This window comes from Nothoprocta perdicaria, unplaced genomic scaffold (genome assembly GCF_003342845.1).
Source record: "Nothoprocta perdicaria isolate Ctin4 unplaced genomic scaffold, notPer1 scaffold_107, whole genome shotgun sequence".
Classification (NCBI taxonomy): domain Eukaryota; kingdom Metazoa; phylum Chordata; class Aves; order Tinamiformes; family Tinamidae; genus Nothoprocta; species Nothoprocta perdicaria.
In genome coordinates, this window is record NW_020454172.1 from 339475 (window position 1) to 352366 (window position 12892).

At 44.0% G+C, this 12892-nt stretch overlaps 1 protein-coding gene across 1 annotated transcript; it reads left to right on the forward strand.

Moving 5' to 3' along the window:
* Positions 1-3084: 3084 nt before the first annotated feature.
* Positions 3085-11869, forward strand: SKP1 (S-phase kinase associated protein 1). The gene is made up of 6 exons (XM_026045255.1): positions 3085-3143; positions 5431-5527; positions 7841-7914; positions 8939-9082; positions 9753-9893; positions 10710-11869. The coding sequence occupies exons 2-6, from the start codon at positions 5431-5433 to the stop codon at positions 10743-10745; spliced, it is 492 nt and encodes a 163-aa protein (XP_025901040.1). The 5' UTR covers positions 3085-3143; the 3' UTR covers positions 10746-11869.
* The last annotated feature ends 1023 nt before the right edge of the window (positions 11870-12892 follow it).

Below are 12892 nucleotides of genomic sequence, written 5' to 3' on the forward strand. Positions count from 1 at the left end.
CTGTTGGAAAGGCGCCTCCATCCAGATGAAGGGGAGCACAGGGGGCTGGATGGTTTCCAGTGCTCCCTCCTGCGCCTTTCCCGGTCCTGCTCCATCGGGAATGAGACCTGGCACCATCTCGTGGCTGCTCCTCCGCCTCAGTGCCCTTGCCTGTCTGCTGCTCAGGGGCACTGAGGGGGAAGATCGCAATGTTTCCCCTCTGCAGGAAAGCTCTTTCTACCAGAAACATCAAAATTATCAGAGATCTATGTTTTTACAGTGAACAGTACAGTTTGTGTAAAAACAGAACAGCTTTTACAGTCCTAATTTTTCCTGTTGATATGCCTGCTTGTTTTTGAAAACATTCCCCTTTTTATTCTGGAACAAGGAGCATTTTTCCCTGCAAGTCCAATCTGCCCTTTGTAGCTGGGGTCCGTGCTGAGCTCTGACAGTCATCTCCTCCCTTGCTATTCCGCCTAGCTATCCATGGCGCTCTGGCTTCTCGAGCTTGCAGGCCTGCCTCCAGCTTTTTATGAGCTTGTTATCGATAGAACAAAGCTGAGATCTTCTAAGCCTTGTTCTCAGGCTTCGACAGCCTCGTGTCACACTTTGAATATTAAAAATCTTTTTTTTTACCATGCGTGAGCTCCATTGACAGTGAATTGTCAGCAAAAAACAGCTCTTCTGTCTGTAAAAACGGATTTGGGGGCAGAGCGTATTTTTACCTAAGAGAAATAGGAATAGAATCAGGGCTTTGGAGCAAATCCAGAACCCTATCCCTTAGGATGTGCTCGTCTCATGCCGTGTTCAGTGTGGCTGGGAGAAAGCCCTTGCCCTGTGGCCGCGGTGCTCGGTGTCTCGTAAGCGTTAAACCGAGCTCATCCTCCTCGTGCTTGCTCCCCTCTTCTCAGGTATTTGCATTAGAGTTAAGCTTCCCTCATCCCCTTTCCTGATCTGGATTCTCTGTGGTAAAAGGCCCTTAATTTTAATCTATTTGTGGCTGATACAGAGTACAATTATCCGTGSCTCAGAATGGCAAATATTAGGTCAGGGATTATTTGCTTTGGAGAGATGACCTATCCATGTAACAACTGAAACTGGTGCACCCATCTTCTGAAAGGGCTCGTTCTGGGCCTGGTGGCTTCAGTGCGGGATGGGTCCTTTGTGTCATTGATATTGACTCGTGGCTTTCGCTGCCGGCTCCGCAGCAGCTTCTTTTTCACAGGGAAGATAACAAGCGTCTCGACTAGCTCTGGAGGTTCATTAGGAGCTATGTAGGGCACAGGGGAGCCGTCAGGGCGATCCTATCTGTGACAAWTTTACACCACTTTTAGGGCGTGTGTTGTTTTTGTCATTAGCTTTCCCAGACTTCCCATTCAACAGCAAAATTCAAAGTCCATGTGGATGGAATTACATCTGTCACATCTTTAGAGCAACTGTACCAAATATAAAGCTCGTTACCAGTATCGCTCTAAATTTAAACTCATTCGTAGGTTATAATTAAGTGGGGAATTTAGCATTCTGCCTGCTCTCAGATTTGTTTAGCTTTGTCTTATGCAGAGAGCAAAAATCATTTTCTACTGTTTGATTCCCAGTCTGAGCAAGCCTGTAATTACTGATGAGGAGCCRAATTAGAAACCCTGATCTCCAGCAGCATCAGGACGAGGTATTTATTAGGATTACTGCTCTTGCAGATGCGTTGGCCTCACACCACCTCCCGTCATCATGCGATCCTCTTAGCCCAGCACTTTTAATATAAATAAAAAAGAGCATCCAAGGGAAAGGTTTTCAATGYGAATGCTGCCCTCAGCACTGCGGTACAAGGAGGAGTGACTGATGGCAAAGAGCTAAGTGTGCTATAATGGAAGATCACTTAAGGGCTGGATGGGAGGCTTTTGTTAGTATTGCAAGTCTCCTCTGTGTCACCTGGCACGTCCAGATACTCACCCAGCTGCTGGGCTTTGCATTTCCCGTGGATCCGGACCGTGGGGACCCTCTGCACGTGCTCCTGCTCACAGCAGGGYCTGCTCTCACTTCAGACCCATCCCGGAGGTTGGAGCGGGTTGCTCGGAGCCGTCTGCAAGTGCCCCGACCAGCCTGAGGGCTGTACTTGACTTCCCAAAACAGGCAGTCCTCTCTAGTTCATTGGAATTCGTATAAAAACCTATATAAACCTGTATAAATAAATATAATGAATATAAATGTTACATTTAAAATTGTAAATTATATTTATTTATTAAATATAATAAACCTGTTGTCACTTGGGCTCTAAATGGTTCTTCCTGGTTGCAAATCCACCCTCCTGCACCTGCTSTGGTGCCCAAGCTGCCTTCGAGGAGGAGGGAGATGCACCTGGCCCTGCCTTGGTGTGAAGTTCTCCCGCTCTCTCATTCTCCTCCTTGCCGATTCACACAAAGCTGCAGGGCTCGGGCAACGAGGACTCGGTGTCCTAGTGGCTGGGCTGGCGGCTCAAATCCGCGCTCCAGAACGTGCCAACTTCCTGGGCCGTTCCTTAGTTTATGAGGCCCAAGGTGTTTCCTGGTGTATCGTCACGTATCCCCGGGCAGCTCGGGGAGCGGGAAGCTGTAACCGCGCGTGCACGCAGGGCTGGAKATGCCAGAGGCCTGGCGCGGTGCACTGGCCCTGCCCCAAAACACCCCCGCGAATTTATACTTGGGGGAGGATGAGTCGGAGGAGGCCGGCGCTGCTGTTTTTAACATTAATAAACCAAAACAGGGCCCAAGGGGGGGGGGTCAGCGCCGCCCCCGCCCCGCGGAGCCTCCGGGGCCGGGGCAACCGTGGCCGTTGGGCCGCGCGAGGCCCCCGCGGCCTATTGTGAGGCTGCCGGCGCGCCCGCCGCCCGCCTGCCGGAGCCGCCCGCCCGCTGCCGCTCCCCGCCGCCTCCTTCCCGCTCCCTTCCCTCCTCTGAAGAATCAGCGCGGGTGCGCATTTATTTCACCCCCTCTCCCCGTGCGYCGCGAGGGAAAAGCGGCGGGATTTGTCTCAGGCGAACGGCGCGGGCAGCCCGGTGGTTGCGAGGCAGCGGGAGGCGGGCCCTTGGCGCCCTCCCCCGCCCTATAAAGGCGCCGCCGCAGTCGCCGGGCCCGCAGCGCCGCCGTTGCTGTCGCCAGGTCCCGCCGCGGAGCCGCCGCCGCCGCCGCACGGTGAGGCCCGGGGCGCGGGGAGGGGACGAGGCCCAGGGGCAGCGGCCGCCGTGGCGGGAGCGGCGGCTCCAGCCGCTCCGCCGGCCGCAGGGAGCGGCCTGGGCTGGGCCTGGCCTAGGCGGGGGGGGGCGGGCCGGGCCCGGGATCCCCGGCCTGGGCGGGGGGTTGTTTGCGAGCCGCTGTCTTCCCCTTCCCGCGGCCCTCGCGCGAGGCCCGGCCGCCCTCGCGGCCCGCCGGGCCCCGGCCTCCCTGCGGCTCTGCGCGGCTCCCGGCGCCCGCCGCTGCTGTTGTCACCTGCTTAGTCACCGTGTCCCCGGCCTTGGGCTGCGGCTCCCCMGGAAAGCGCTGTTTTCTTGCAGGACACTGGGGCGAGAAACAACAAAGTTTAAGTATTACCTTAGTTATTATCAATAATAATAATAAAGCAATAAACTGGCTTCCTCCTGCCTCATTTGTGTTCCTTGTGAGAKCCTTAATGCAAATGCTCTTGTAGGGGTTAAACTTGCCAGGGTAGCATCCCAGTTTCGCTGGCTCTGTTGTGCAGCATTATGTAATCCCGGCCCCATRAGAAAGCTGGTGCATCGAGCTAGGTTTGTTCTTGGGTGCTCACGGGCTGCCCCTGTGAGAACAGGTAAGTTAGAGCTGAAATCTGCACCCAAGCTTTGCTTCTGACAGCTGCAGRCTCGATGCTCTGTGTTTTTCCTGATTTTATTTGTGTGTGTGTATGTGCATATATATATGTATATATCTGGAGTGCTCATGACTGCATTCCTCCAGAACAGATGTCTTAATTAGAAGTGGCACTGTCATATAAGGTTACGTTACAGCATAAACATTAACTAGCTCCTGGCTCTGCCCAATGGAAATTAAAGCAATGAGGCCTTGAAGCCGGTGTGAGCTGCTTAATAACGCACCTTGGCTGYGCTCCATGGGCCTGGGCTCCTTGCACTCCTGTCCAGCTCCGCACCATGCAGAGCTGCAGGAGGATCTCCAAGATGGATAATGGGGGTTGCAGGAATGGGATGCAGCTTCCCTCAGGCTCTGTGGGTTGGGTTWCTGCTCTAAGGAACTCACCTGCAGAGATCTTCAGTGTGGCAGGAGATGAATGTGTGAAAATGGTAATTGTCTGTGTCTGCCCTTTGTCTTTAAAAGGGACTTGCGGGTTATATCTCTAAACGTGTTTTGGGGACTTTTAAACGAGCAACTTGTGGAAAAAATATTGCAATTGTCTGCTGCAAAGAAGTCTTTTGAATGGTAAAACAACAACAGAAATGTGTTATAACATGCATCCCATTAGTCTGTGTAGTTAAGATGCATAAAATTTTTGCARCCAGGCAGTTGTGTGTCCTTCTAGTCGATTGAGTCAAGCGCAGTGATGCGCGGTTAGGCTTCGATGTGAAGCTTCAGCCAGAGGCTGTAACCAGTGTCTGCGGAATCAAGTCTGTTAGTGCTGSTTTGGAGGTGTTGAATATTTGGGAAGATGTGTTTCAGTGAAGCTCAATTGCTGTTTTACCCATGGCATAATCTTCAAAGCCAGCTGCTGTTTGTGTTGCAGCTCTTATCACAGTTTGTGCCCAAAACTGTGTTCATTTCTTAATACTGGCAAGGTACTGATGTAACTTCCTACTTTGTAAAAGTAGTGTAAGGTGCTGAAAACCTTCCTTATAGCGGTATATTGTGCGAGTTCTCTTTTTGTTTTTAATCTCTTCAGAAGGCTAAACATCCTTCTGAAGGAGAACTGTTGAATCTTGAATAGCTGTTTGGTTCACTGTGCTTTGAATAGGGGGTATGGGGCTCTAGGCCATCTCTGTAGGTCCCTCCCGTAATCAAGTATCCTGTGATTTGGTTCCAGGAACTAGAAATTCAAAACTGCTTTTGGATTGGGCTTCAGCTGAGTAATTATGATGAGTACCAGCTGTTTGCATTTGCAAACAAGTAGTGTGCTTGTCACCTAAATTCAGGAGAAAGATAGCTCTAGTATTAGACTGCAAAAATGCAAGTGTTACCGGGGCTAATCAATTTTATGGCACTCYTAGGCTTTTAAATTTGAGAGCTTTTTTATTAGGTGCTACACTTCTTTCAATTTAATTTCTTGAACATCCAAATTAGTGAATTTAGCCCTGTCAGTGATCCAARAGGCAAATAGTTGAGTGTGCACGAATGACAGTGCTCTACTTTCTGCAAGTAAGAAGCAATATGAATAAGGTAACTTGCAACCAAGGTAGTCAAACTTTGTTGTATATGTGTGTGCATAACCTTGTGTGAAATAACTGTCCTTCTCTTATAGATGCCTTCAATTAAACTGCAGAGTTCAGATGGAGAAATCTTTGAAGTTGATGTTGAAATTGCAAAGCAGTCTGTGACTATAAAGACTATGCTGGAAGGTAAGAGGGAGAAGCTGTGAGGATTGTTAGCTTGTGGTGAGGTAGCAGTGTGTTTGGGGAGGAATTTGGACAAAAGAGCACAAATTAGTACTGTGCTGAATTGAATTGAGGCTTACGAAATAGCTTGCTATCTCATGCCAAAAGAGCTGGAACAATTTCTGCTGTAGCTTAGAGTTTGTTTTGAGTGAATGTGCACTCAAAAACCTTAAAGTTCATCTGCCTTGGTAAGTGCARTTATTGGGAGGTTACTAAAATGTATATCCTGATTGCATTGCCTGCTTCAGTGTTGTGAAAGAGAGCTTACTTGGTTTGCTTTAAAATACAAATAAATCTCATTATTTCCACATATTTTTTTCTCATGTGGAATTGGGGGACAGGCGGCAAGGTCATAAACTAATGCAATCAATAAAGAACTGAAGTGAAACCAGTATTGTGAACTTATGGAGGCAGTTAAATTATTTGAGATAAATACTTAGTGCTGATCTCACTGACATAAATTTGAGACAAAAGAGCTTGTGGTGGGGGAGGGGAAATCCGCCAGATGGCTGCGATAGAGCAAACTGTGTCTAATCTGGCTAGTGCAAGTCCTCTTTGTTTACTGTTTTTTTTTTTTAGGTTTTTGTGTATATTCATGCATTAGCAAAAAATCATTCTGTAAATGTACAGGAGTGTGAATCTTTAAGGCTCTTTAGAAGACCTGATATTTTCAAATGGTAATAAAATAAGGTTGAAGGACTCATCCATCTAATATTTGCATTTTATATCATCATTTAAATTGATTCATAAGATGCTGTTGAACATGACCAGCAGAATACAGGTGAGATGACCCAGAAGTGTAGCAGGCAGCTGGGACACGTTACAGGGTGCAGCTCCTGCCAGGTGTCTCTTGGAGGAGCTGTGGCACGGGCTCAGTGACTCCAGGTATTTGTGAAAGGGAAGCTGCATGTGCTAAAACACTGTAATCGAGGCACCAAAAGAGCAGTGTGACCTGCTTTTTATAGTGGATACAACAGTGAAAAGGGGCAGAGTTTAAAGGTGGGCTTGTCGAGCATCATGACATTACTCTTAAACTGTGAGCTCTGAGATGAAACTGCCCTCTTGGAGGGGTTGGGGAAGAGTGCAGGTACAGTGGCCAGARCTGCCATTACTTGTGTTATTTCCTTACACCAACAGCTGTGAACAGACCAACAGGTCACTTCTTACAGTGGTATCTGCCATTAATTTCAAAGTATGCATTTGAAGTTTCTACTAATAAAGTACTCTTTAATGTCAGTATTTTAACCTGTGAGCCTTTGAAATTGGTTATTCCAAACAAAAACTAATACTGATTAATATTCCCCTGGTGACAGCAGTAGTGTGCTTCTGTATATAGGCAAGTCAGTGCCCTTTTAATTCCTGGAACAAATATGATTAGTCATGTGGCAATTCTTAAGTTCATAGTACATGTATGTCAGTACRTGCAGTAGTCATGTAAAACTGGCTCATCTCCGAGTGAAGGTCTGTTGTGCAGTTACTGAATTTCAGAGCTGATGCAGCACGCTCATCTAGGACAGACAGAGTAATATCCAAAGACTAGCATGTGTTAGATCTGTGTTAGATCCAAAGCACAGAATAAATAGCACCTTAGCTAAATCTTAGTTTTTAAGTTTGCTTCTCTGCTCAGATTTTGACTGGAGACTTTTCAGTTGTGTCAAGAGTGCAAACTGACAAAGCCTTTTTCGAGGATGCCGATGAGCTTTTAAAATGGAAGCTATCAAAGCCTTGCTTTCCAAGTGCTTTGCTGCCTTAGCTTGTAAATTTATGTGGCTTGTAAGGCTCAATACAGATACTTTAGAGGCCACAATTGGCATCTTTATGGCTGCACTGTGTACTGTTGTGTAGAGGACAAAACATTATGCTTGACACAGCAGCTCTGAGTGCCTGTTTAATAATAAATTGAATGGGAGGTCTCAGTTGGAACACTTGGTTTTAACCTGCATCTTGAACTCTTGAAAATGGTAAAAATACTTACATATTTGCCTTCTAATTTTGACACATTTCATTCCCAGAACATGAAACTAGCAAGTTCTGTTTTAACAAGCAACTGACTGGTTAACAGACTGTTGATATTCAAAGCATATCAACATCTTGTCCACTTGGGTAGTGTTATTAGTTACTTTGGAGTAACCTTGGTGCAGTGGAGTATGTGCAGTGCCGCCAAGCACACGCCTGCAGGCTTTCTTGGAGATCTTCACTTCATTGTATTAGTGAAGCAGTCCAGCTTGGAGAAGATGTCTTAGCCAGTCTTTTGCTTAGTTGTCTTTCCATTTTCAGATTTGGGAATGGATGATGAAGGTGATGATGACCCAGTCCCTCTTCCAAATGTTAATGCTGCTATTTTAAAAAAGGTAAGGTGCTGAAAATGGTAGTGTTGGGTGAAAATATGGAACTAATGGCAGAGTTGCTGTAAAGGCATATTATCATTTCATGATATTAAAGCACCAATTTCAATTGGATTTTATGAATAGAAGTGCCTGTTCTTGAGATCTGAGTATTAGGGGAAAAGTTTAAGGAACAAATAGTGGGGTCACTGGCACTGAGTGCACGGTGTGGGTGTTGTGCTTGTGCTGCAGTTAGAGACTGCAGATGCTTGGCTCTGTTAAATTTAATAATAGGCCGTTTGGTCTGCTGTTTGGTCAAACGAGGAAAGCAAAAACAAGTATATGGCTCTATTCTGAGATGCTTTTTGCTCTGTAGTGGAAAGTTTTGAGCCAAAGTAAATGCTAAAATGAACTGGGATAAGTACAGGGTTAAGAATTATTTTCTAGTGAAAATGTGTGTAAATAATGCAACTTCTGAAGCTGTGGCTTAGTTTGGCAGGATGCCATAGGATTTTCCTTGCAGCTGATCCATTCTCCTTTTAATTATCAGGGAGATGAGACAGTGTAAAAATAAATACAATTCAAGTAATGTGGAAACATGCAAAGTTTTGTCAGGTGTCCTTTGTGCTGGGGGGAACGTGTCCTGCTGATGTGCTGTACCACTCCCAGATCTTCCCATATGTAGTATTTTGCTTAACAGGAATTACTTGTTTCTTGTTCAGCAAACAGTTTAAACACCTCAAAATGAGGTTTAAGCTTTGTTTGCACACTGTGTGAACTAGCCAGGACCTTTACACCAGCAGCTACCTTTAAGATTCTGACTAGCTGCTGCCTCCAGCGGGGTTCTTCAAGGCTGTTGCATTCCTGTATTGGAATATGGAAGCTTGACTCTTCCGAGACCAAAATCAAATAAAGATAATGGGACTTGCTAGTACATCACTTCTGTAACGTTAACCTAGAGAAAAAGGTGCAGTTCTAAAACTGGAGTTGTGTTTGCATATTAATAGTAGAATCTCTGGAATGAAACTTTAATATTAAATATCAAAATCAGGTGATTCAGTGGTGCACCCATCACAAAGATGATCCACCTCCTCCTGAGGATGATGAGAACAAAGAAAAAAGAACAGATGACATCCCTGTGTGGGATCAAGAATTCCTGAAAGTAGACCAAGGAACCCTCTTTGAACTTATCCTGGTAAGTGTGCTCCAGAAGTGTAAAGACTGTATCTGCCCTCCACTTGTCTGCTTTAATCATTAATCCTATTTGAATAGTTTCTTCTGGGGAGGATGGAGCAGGGGGAGGAGGCACAGAAAGTTTAGACAATTTCTATTTGATACTTTAGAGTGAAATTGTTCACTTGATGCTAAGCATTAATCTATGTGTTCACCTACTGATGTTCATATTTTAAACTCTTCTGAACCTGAGAGTCTCCAGCTGTACTATTTTTATTTTTTTCCTCCCCTCTTCTATCTTTTAAATTTTAGTTGAGCACTTTTTACTTGAAATTGAGCCTTCAGTGGTGATTTGAATATAAATTTTGAAATTAGTTTTGATTTTTAAAATGTGTATCTTGGTAGTACTGCGACTCCTATTACTTAGCTAGCTGGCAGCATTTAAGATCGTGGGTGTTTGCAAGACTGAAGGCCATTTTCTAAATGGGCATCTCTTATGATACAAAACTCRTTTTTTTTTGTTTGGCAGGAAGCTCTAGATGCCTTTTATTTCAGAGTTCTTGGAAGAAGTTTATCAGTTTGGAGCTTTATCAGAAGTATACAGCATTCTATGTTCTCAGTTTAAGCATTTCTTTTTAGTAAATAACCAACATGAACATGAAGGCTTTAAATTTGGATTTTTTCCCCTACAGGCTGCAAATTACCTTGACATCAAAGGTTTGCTTGATGTCACATGCAAGACAGTTGCAAACATGATCAAGGGGAAGACTCCAGAAGAAATTCGCAAGACATTCAATATTAAGAATGACTTTACTGAGGAGGAAGAAGCACAGGTACTAGATGATCTGGGTTTAATTATAGTTCAGCTGGCTTACATAGTGAAGATGTAGTTCCAGCATTCAGTAGTGAACATCTATCGTGCTTTCCAGATAGAACTAGGGCTTTAATTTTCATGATGAATTAATGTGGTACTTCACAAAAACTTGTTGTCTGATGCAACTAACGTGCTATTAATATAAGTAGACTAATATTAACTCTCATAATTTGGTTGTAATTAGTGGAAGATCTTCTGGTGTCTACTGTGCCCATTAGCTGAGGAAAGTCCAAAGAGGCACTTYGATTTCTTAGCTCAGATGAATGTCTCATAAGAAGAAATACAGGCTGGTTCGTGGCAGCCTCAGGATGCTGTTTTTGGAGCCCTRGTAACAATGCAGTGTTGTGTGAGGCTATGAAGATGAGGTGCTCAGATACTCCTCTTTAAGTGATGAACATATTGATTCTACAGCTTGAACATGGAAACAAAATGGCTAAATTGGAAGATCAGACCAAGACATTTAGATTGAAAAGGCAGTGAATTTCAGGCCTTGGGTTGTCTCGGATGCTGTGTCATGAAGCGGACTATTTTTAAGGTGGTCATTTGCTTTTGACAGTTACATTGTCAAATATCAACAAAAGGCATAAGTCTTTCAATTTATAKAGATGGAGGTCAGTCAGGAAGTTTGCCTTTTAATTACAAACCCTGGAAAAAAATACAACCAGCTTATAAGTCAGTGCCATCTTGCAGTATGTAATTCTGAATGCTTATGGGAATTTAGAGCAACACTTCAGCTTGACTGCAGCATGTTAACTGTTAATGTAATATGTTTCAGGTACGTAAAGAGAACCAGTGGTGTGAAGAGAAGTGAAGAATTGTGCCTGATTCTCAAACACTGTAAGGATTGTTCCAAATACTAGTTGCACTGCTCTGTTCATAATTGTTAATATTAGACAAATGCAGCAGCAAATGAAGTTGTGTTAGCAGGATCTTGTTCCCTTTGCATGTGTAGTGTTTTTTGAGTACCAATTTAAATTCTCTGAGTTTTTACTAGTGTAATTGGATGTCTTTTTACTTTACTCTGCAATGAATAAAACTGAATTAAGTGTGGATTCTGTATGGGAAGTAGCACTTAAGGTTGTCATTTTCATTACACTTTTTAACTGTTCAAATCTAGTTAAAATGTTAAGCATTCAGACCCTTCCATTGTAAATAAAACCACCTTCATTTTTTCCCCTCAGCCAGAACAAAACATTTTATTCACAGGGTATTGACAATTCAAAGAAAGGCAGAGCAAAACTAGGAAGTGTCTCGGGGAACTAGTCAAAGTTGTTGGATTTCTTCTGAAAGGATTATATGAGAGAAATAGTATTAATTAAAGCTGTATAGCTCTAAAGATGGATCTTGTTCTGCATTTAAAAGAAAAAGGAAGGTGGGGGGGGGAGGTAGGGAAATCTTTGACCACTTTCTTGTCGTGTTAGTCTTGCCTGATGGACTAGCAAAAACATGATCTAGAACGGAGCAAGCTTCTCACAGATACATTGGAGTATTTTGACCATGTCTTGAAGACCTGCCTCTAGCTGGTAGCAGACGAAGTGCTTCGCTTTGTGCACAGGACAGGCTTGTTCTATACACCCTTTAATGTTAACAGTGGAATCCAGGCTTGACCAAAAAATATGACTGACATTACCAAAGTTAATATTATTGACCTGTGCATGCCATTAGTGGCTGTTTTTAGGCAATTTTAAACAACCCTTGTGATGTAGCTCTTTAAAACATGGTTTCATGTGTCCACAGGAAATCTTTTTGCCTCTGTATGTGATACTTCAGCTTGTAGAGACTTGATTATTGCATATGAAGCTAATGCAATATTGAGCTTGACTTCTTTGGACAAAGCCACTTGCAACTAGTTAAATAGTAACTGGTTTTCTGATTATTTTTATTTTATTTTAATTTTTTTTACAGTTCCCTTATAGGGAGTAGGGGATGGTTGTGTGGTAGGTCTTTGAGGTGTGCTCTTAGCTTGTATTGCATTCCATTCTCTGTATAAACCTTAGAGTAGAATGAACCTTAATAAACATACTTATCTCACTTTAAAATATCAGTGTTTCACTTTGGAATTAATAAAGGGCTTTTAAACTTTTGTTTGCAAATGGTTCTAGTTATTTGAAACTAGACAACCCTCCTTCTGTTCATTACTGATTGTACATATAGTAGCACTGAAACAAATGGATGTGAACATTTTACTACACTCTCGTGGAGGCCACTACACAGCCACTGAGGGCAACTTCTGAAACTAATCCTGGAGGTAAGGAATGCACAATCCAGATGGATATTGACTCTTTTTGCTGGCTTTCTGGCTTTTAGGTAATCAGTTTACTTTGCACCTGTTAGTGCAAGTTCATGACTCTTCTGAAGCTCCATTGGGAACCATGTGTTGGATCCAGCTGCCTGTCACATCTGTTTATTCACGTGGCTGCCGTGCTTGCATTTGTGCTGTTGTAAAATACTCCAGTGTTACAGATGTGGCTGTAGGATGGAGCCTCTTTTTTTTTTTTTTCTTTTTTTTTAAAAATTCACTTCATAAGGATCGCTAGAGGGAAAACTCACCATGACTGATCTTTGTGCTGTGAATCRAATACACCTCTGACCTGGTAACTCTGGTAAGACTCACTAGAGCAGTTGACCCGCGAGAGCACTGCTTGTGTCTGTCTTAAGGGTGGAGCAGYGGCTTTTGCCTTGACTCCAGCCTTGTGCAGCCAGTCACCACCTCCTGAAATACCTCCAGCCCCCTAACTTGGGCAGTAAAGCACAGTAGTATGTTTATTTAAAAAGTCTCTGCACTTGGTAAACCAAAGAAAGCACTTACCGAGAGTTAAAAGATTACATAGCTGTGMCAAGTCTTAGTGTGTTGTTCTCCTAGTCATTAGGAGTGCATGCAGCATCTGTCTTCTCATGGAATTCCCCACTAGAGCCTGTCGGAGATGACACCAGATTCACATCCTCTAGCTCCATGAA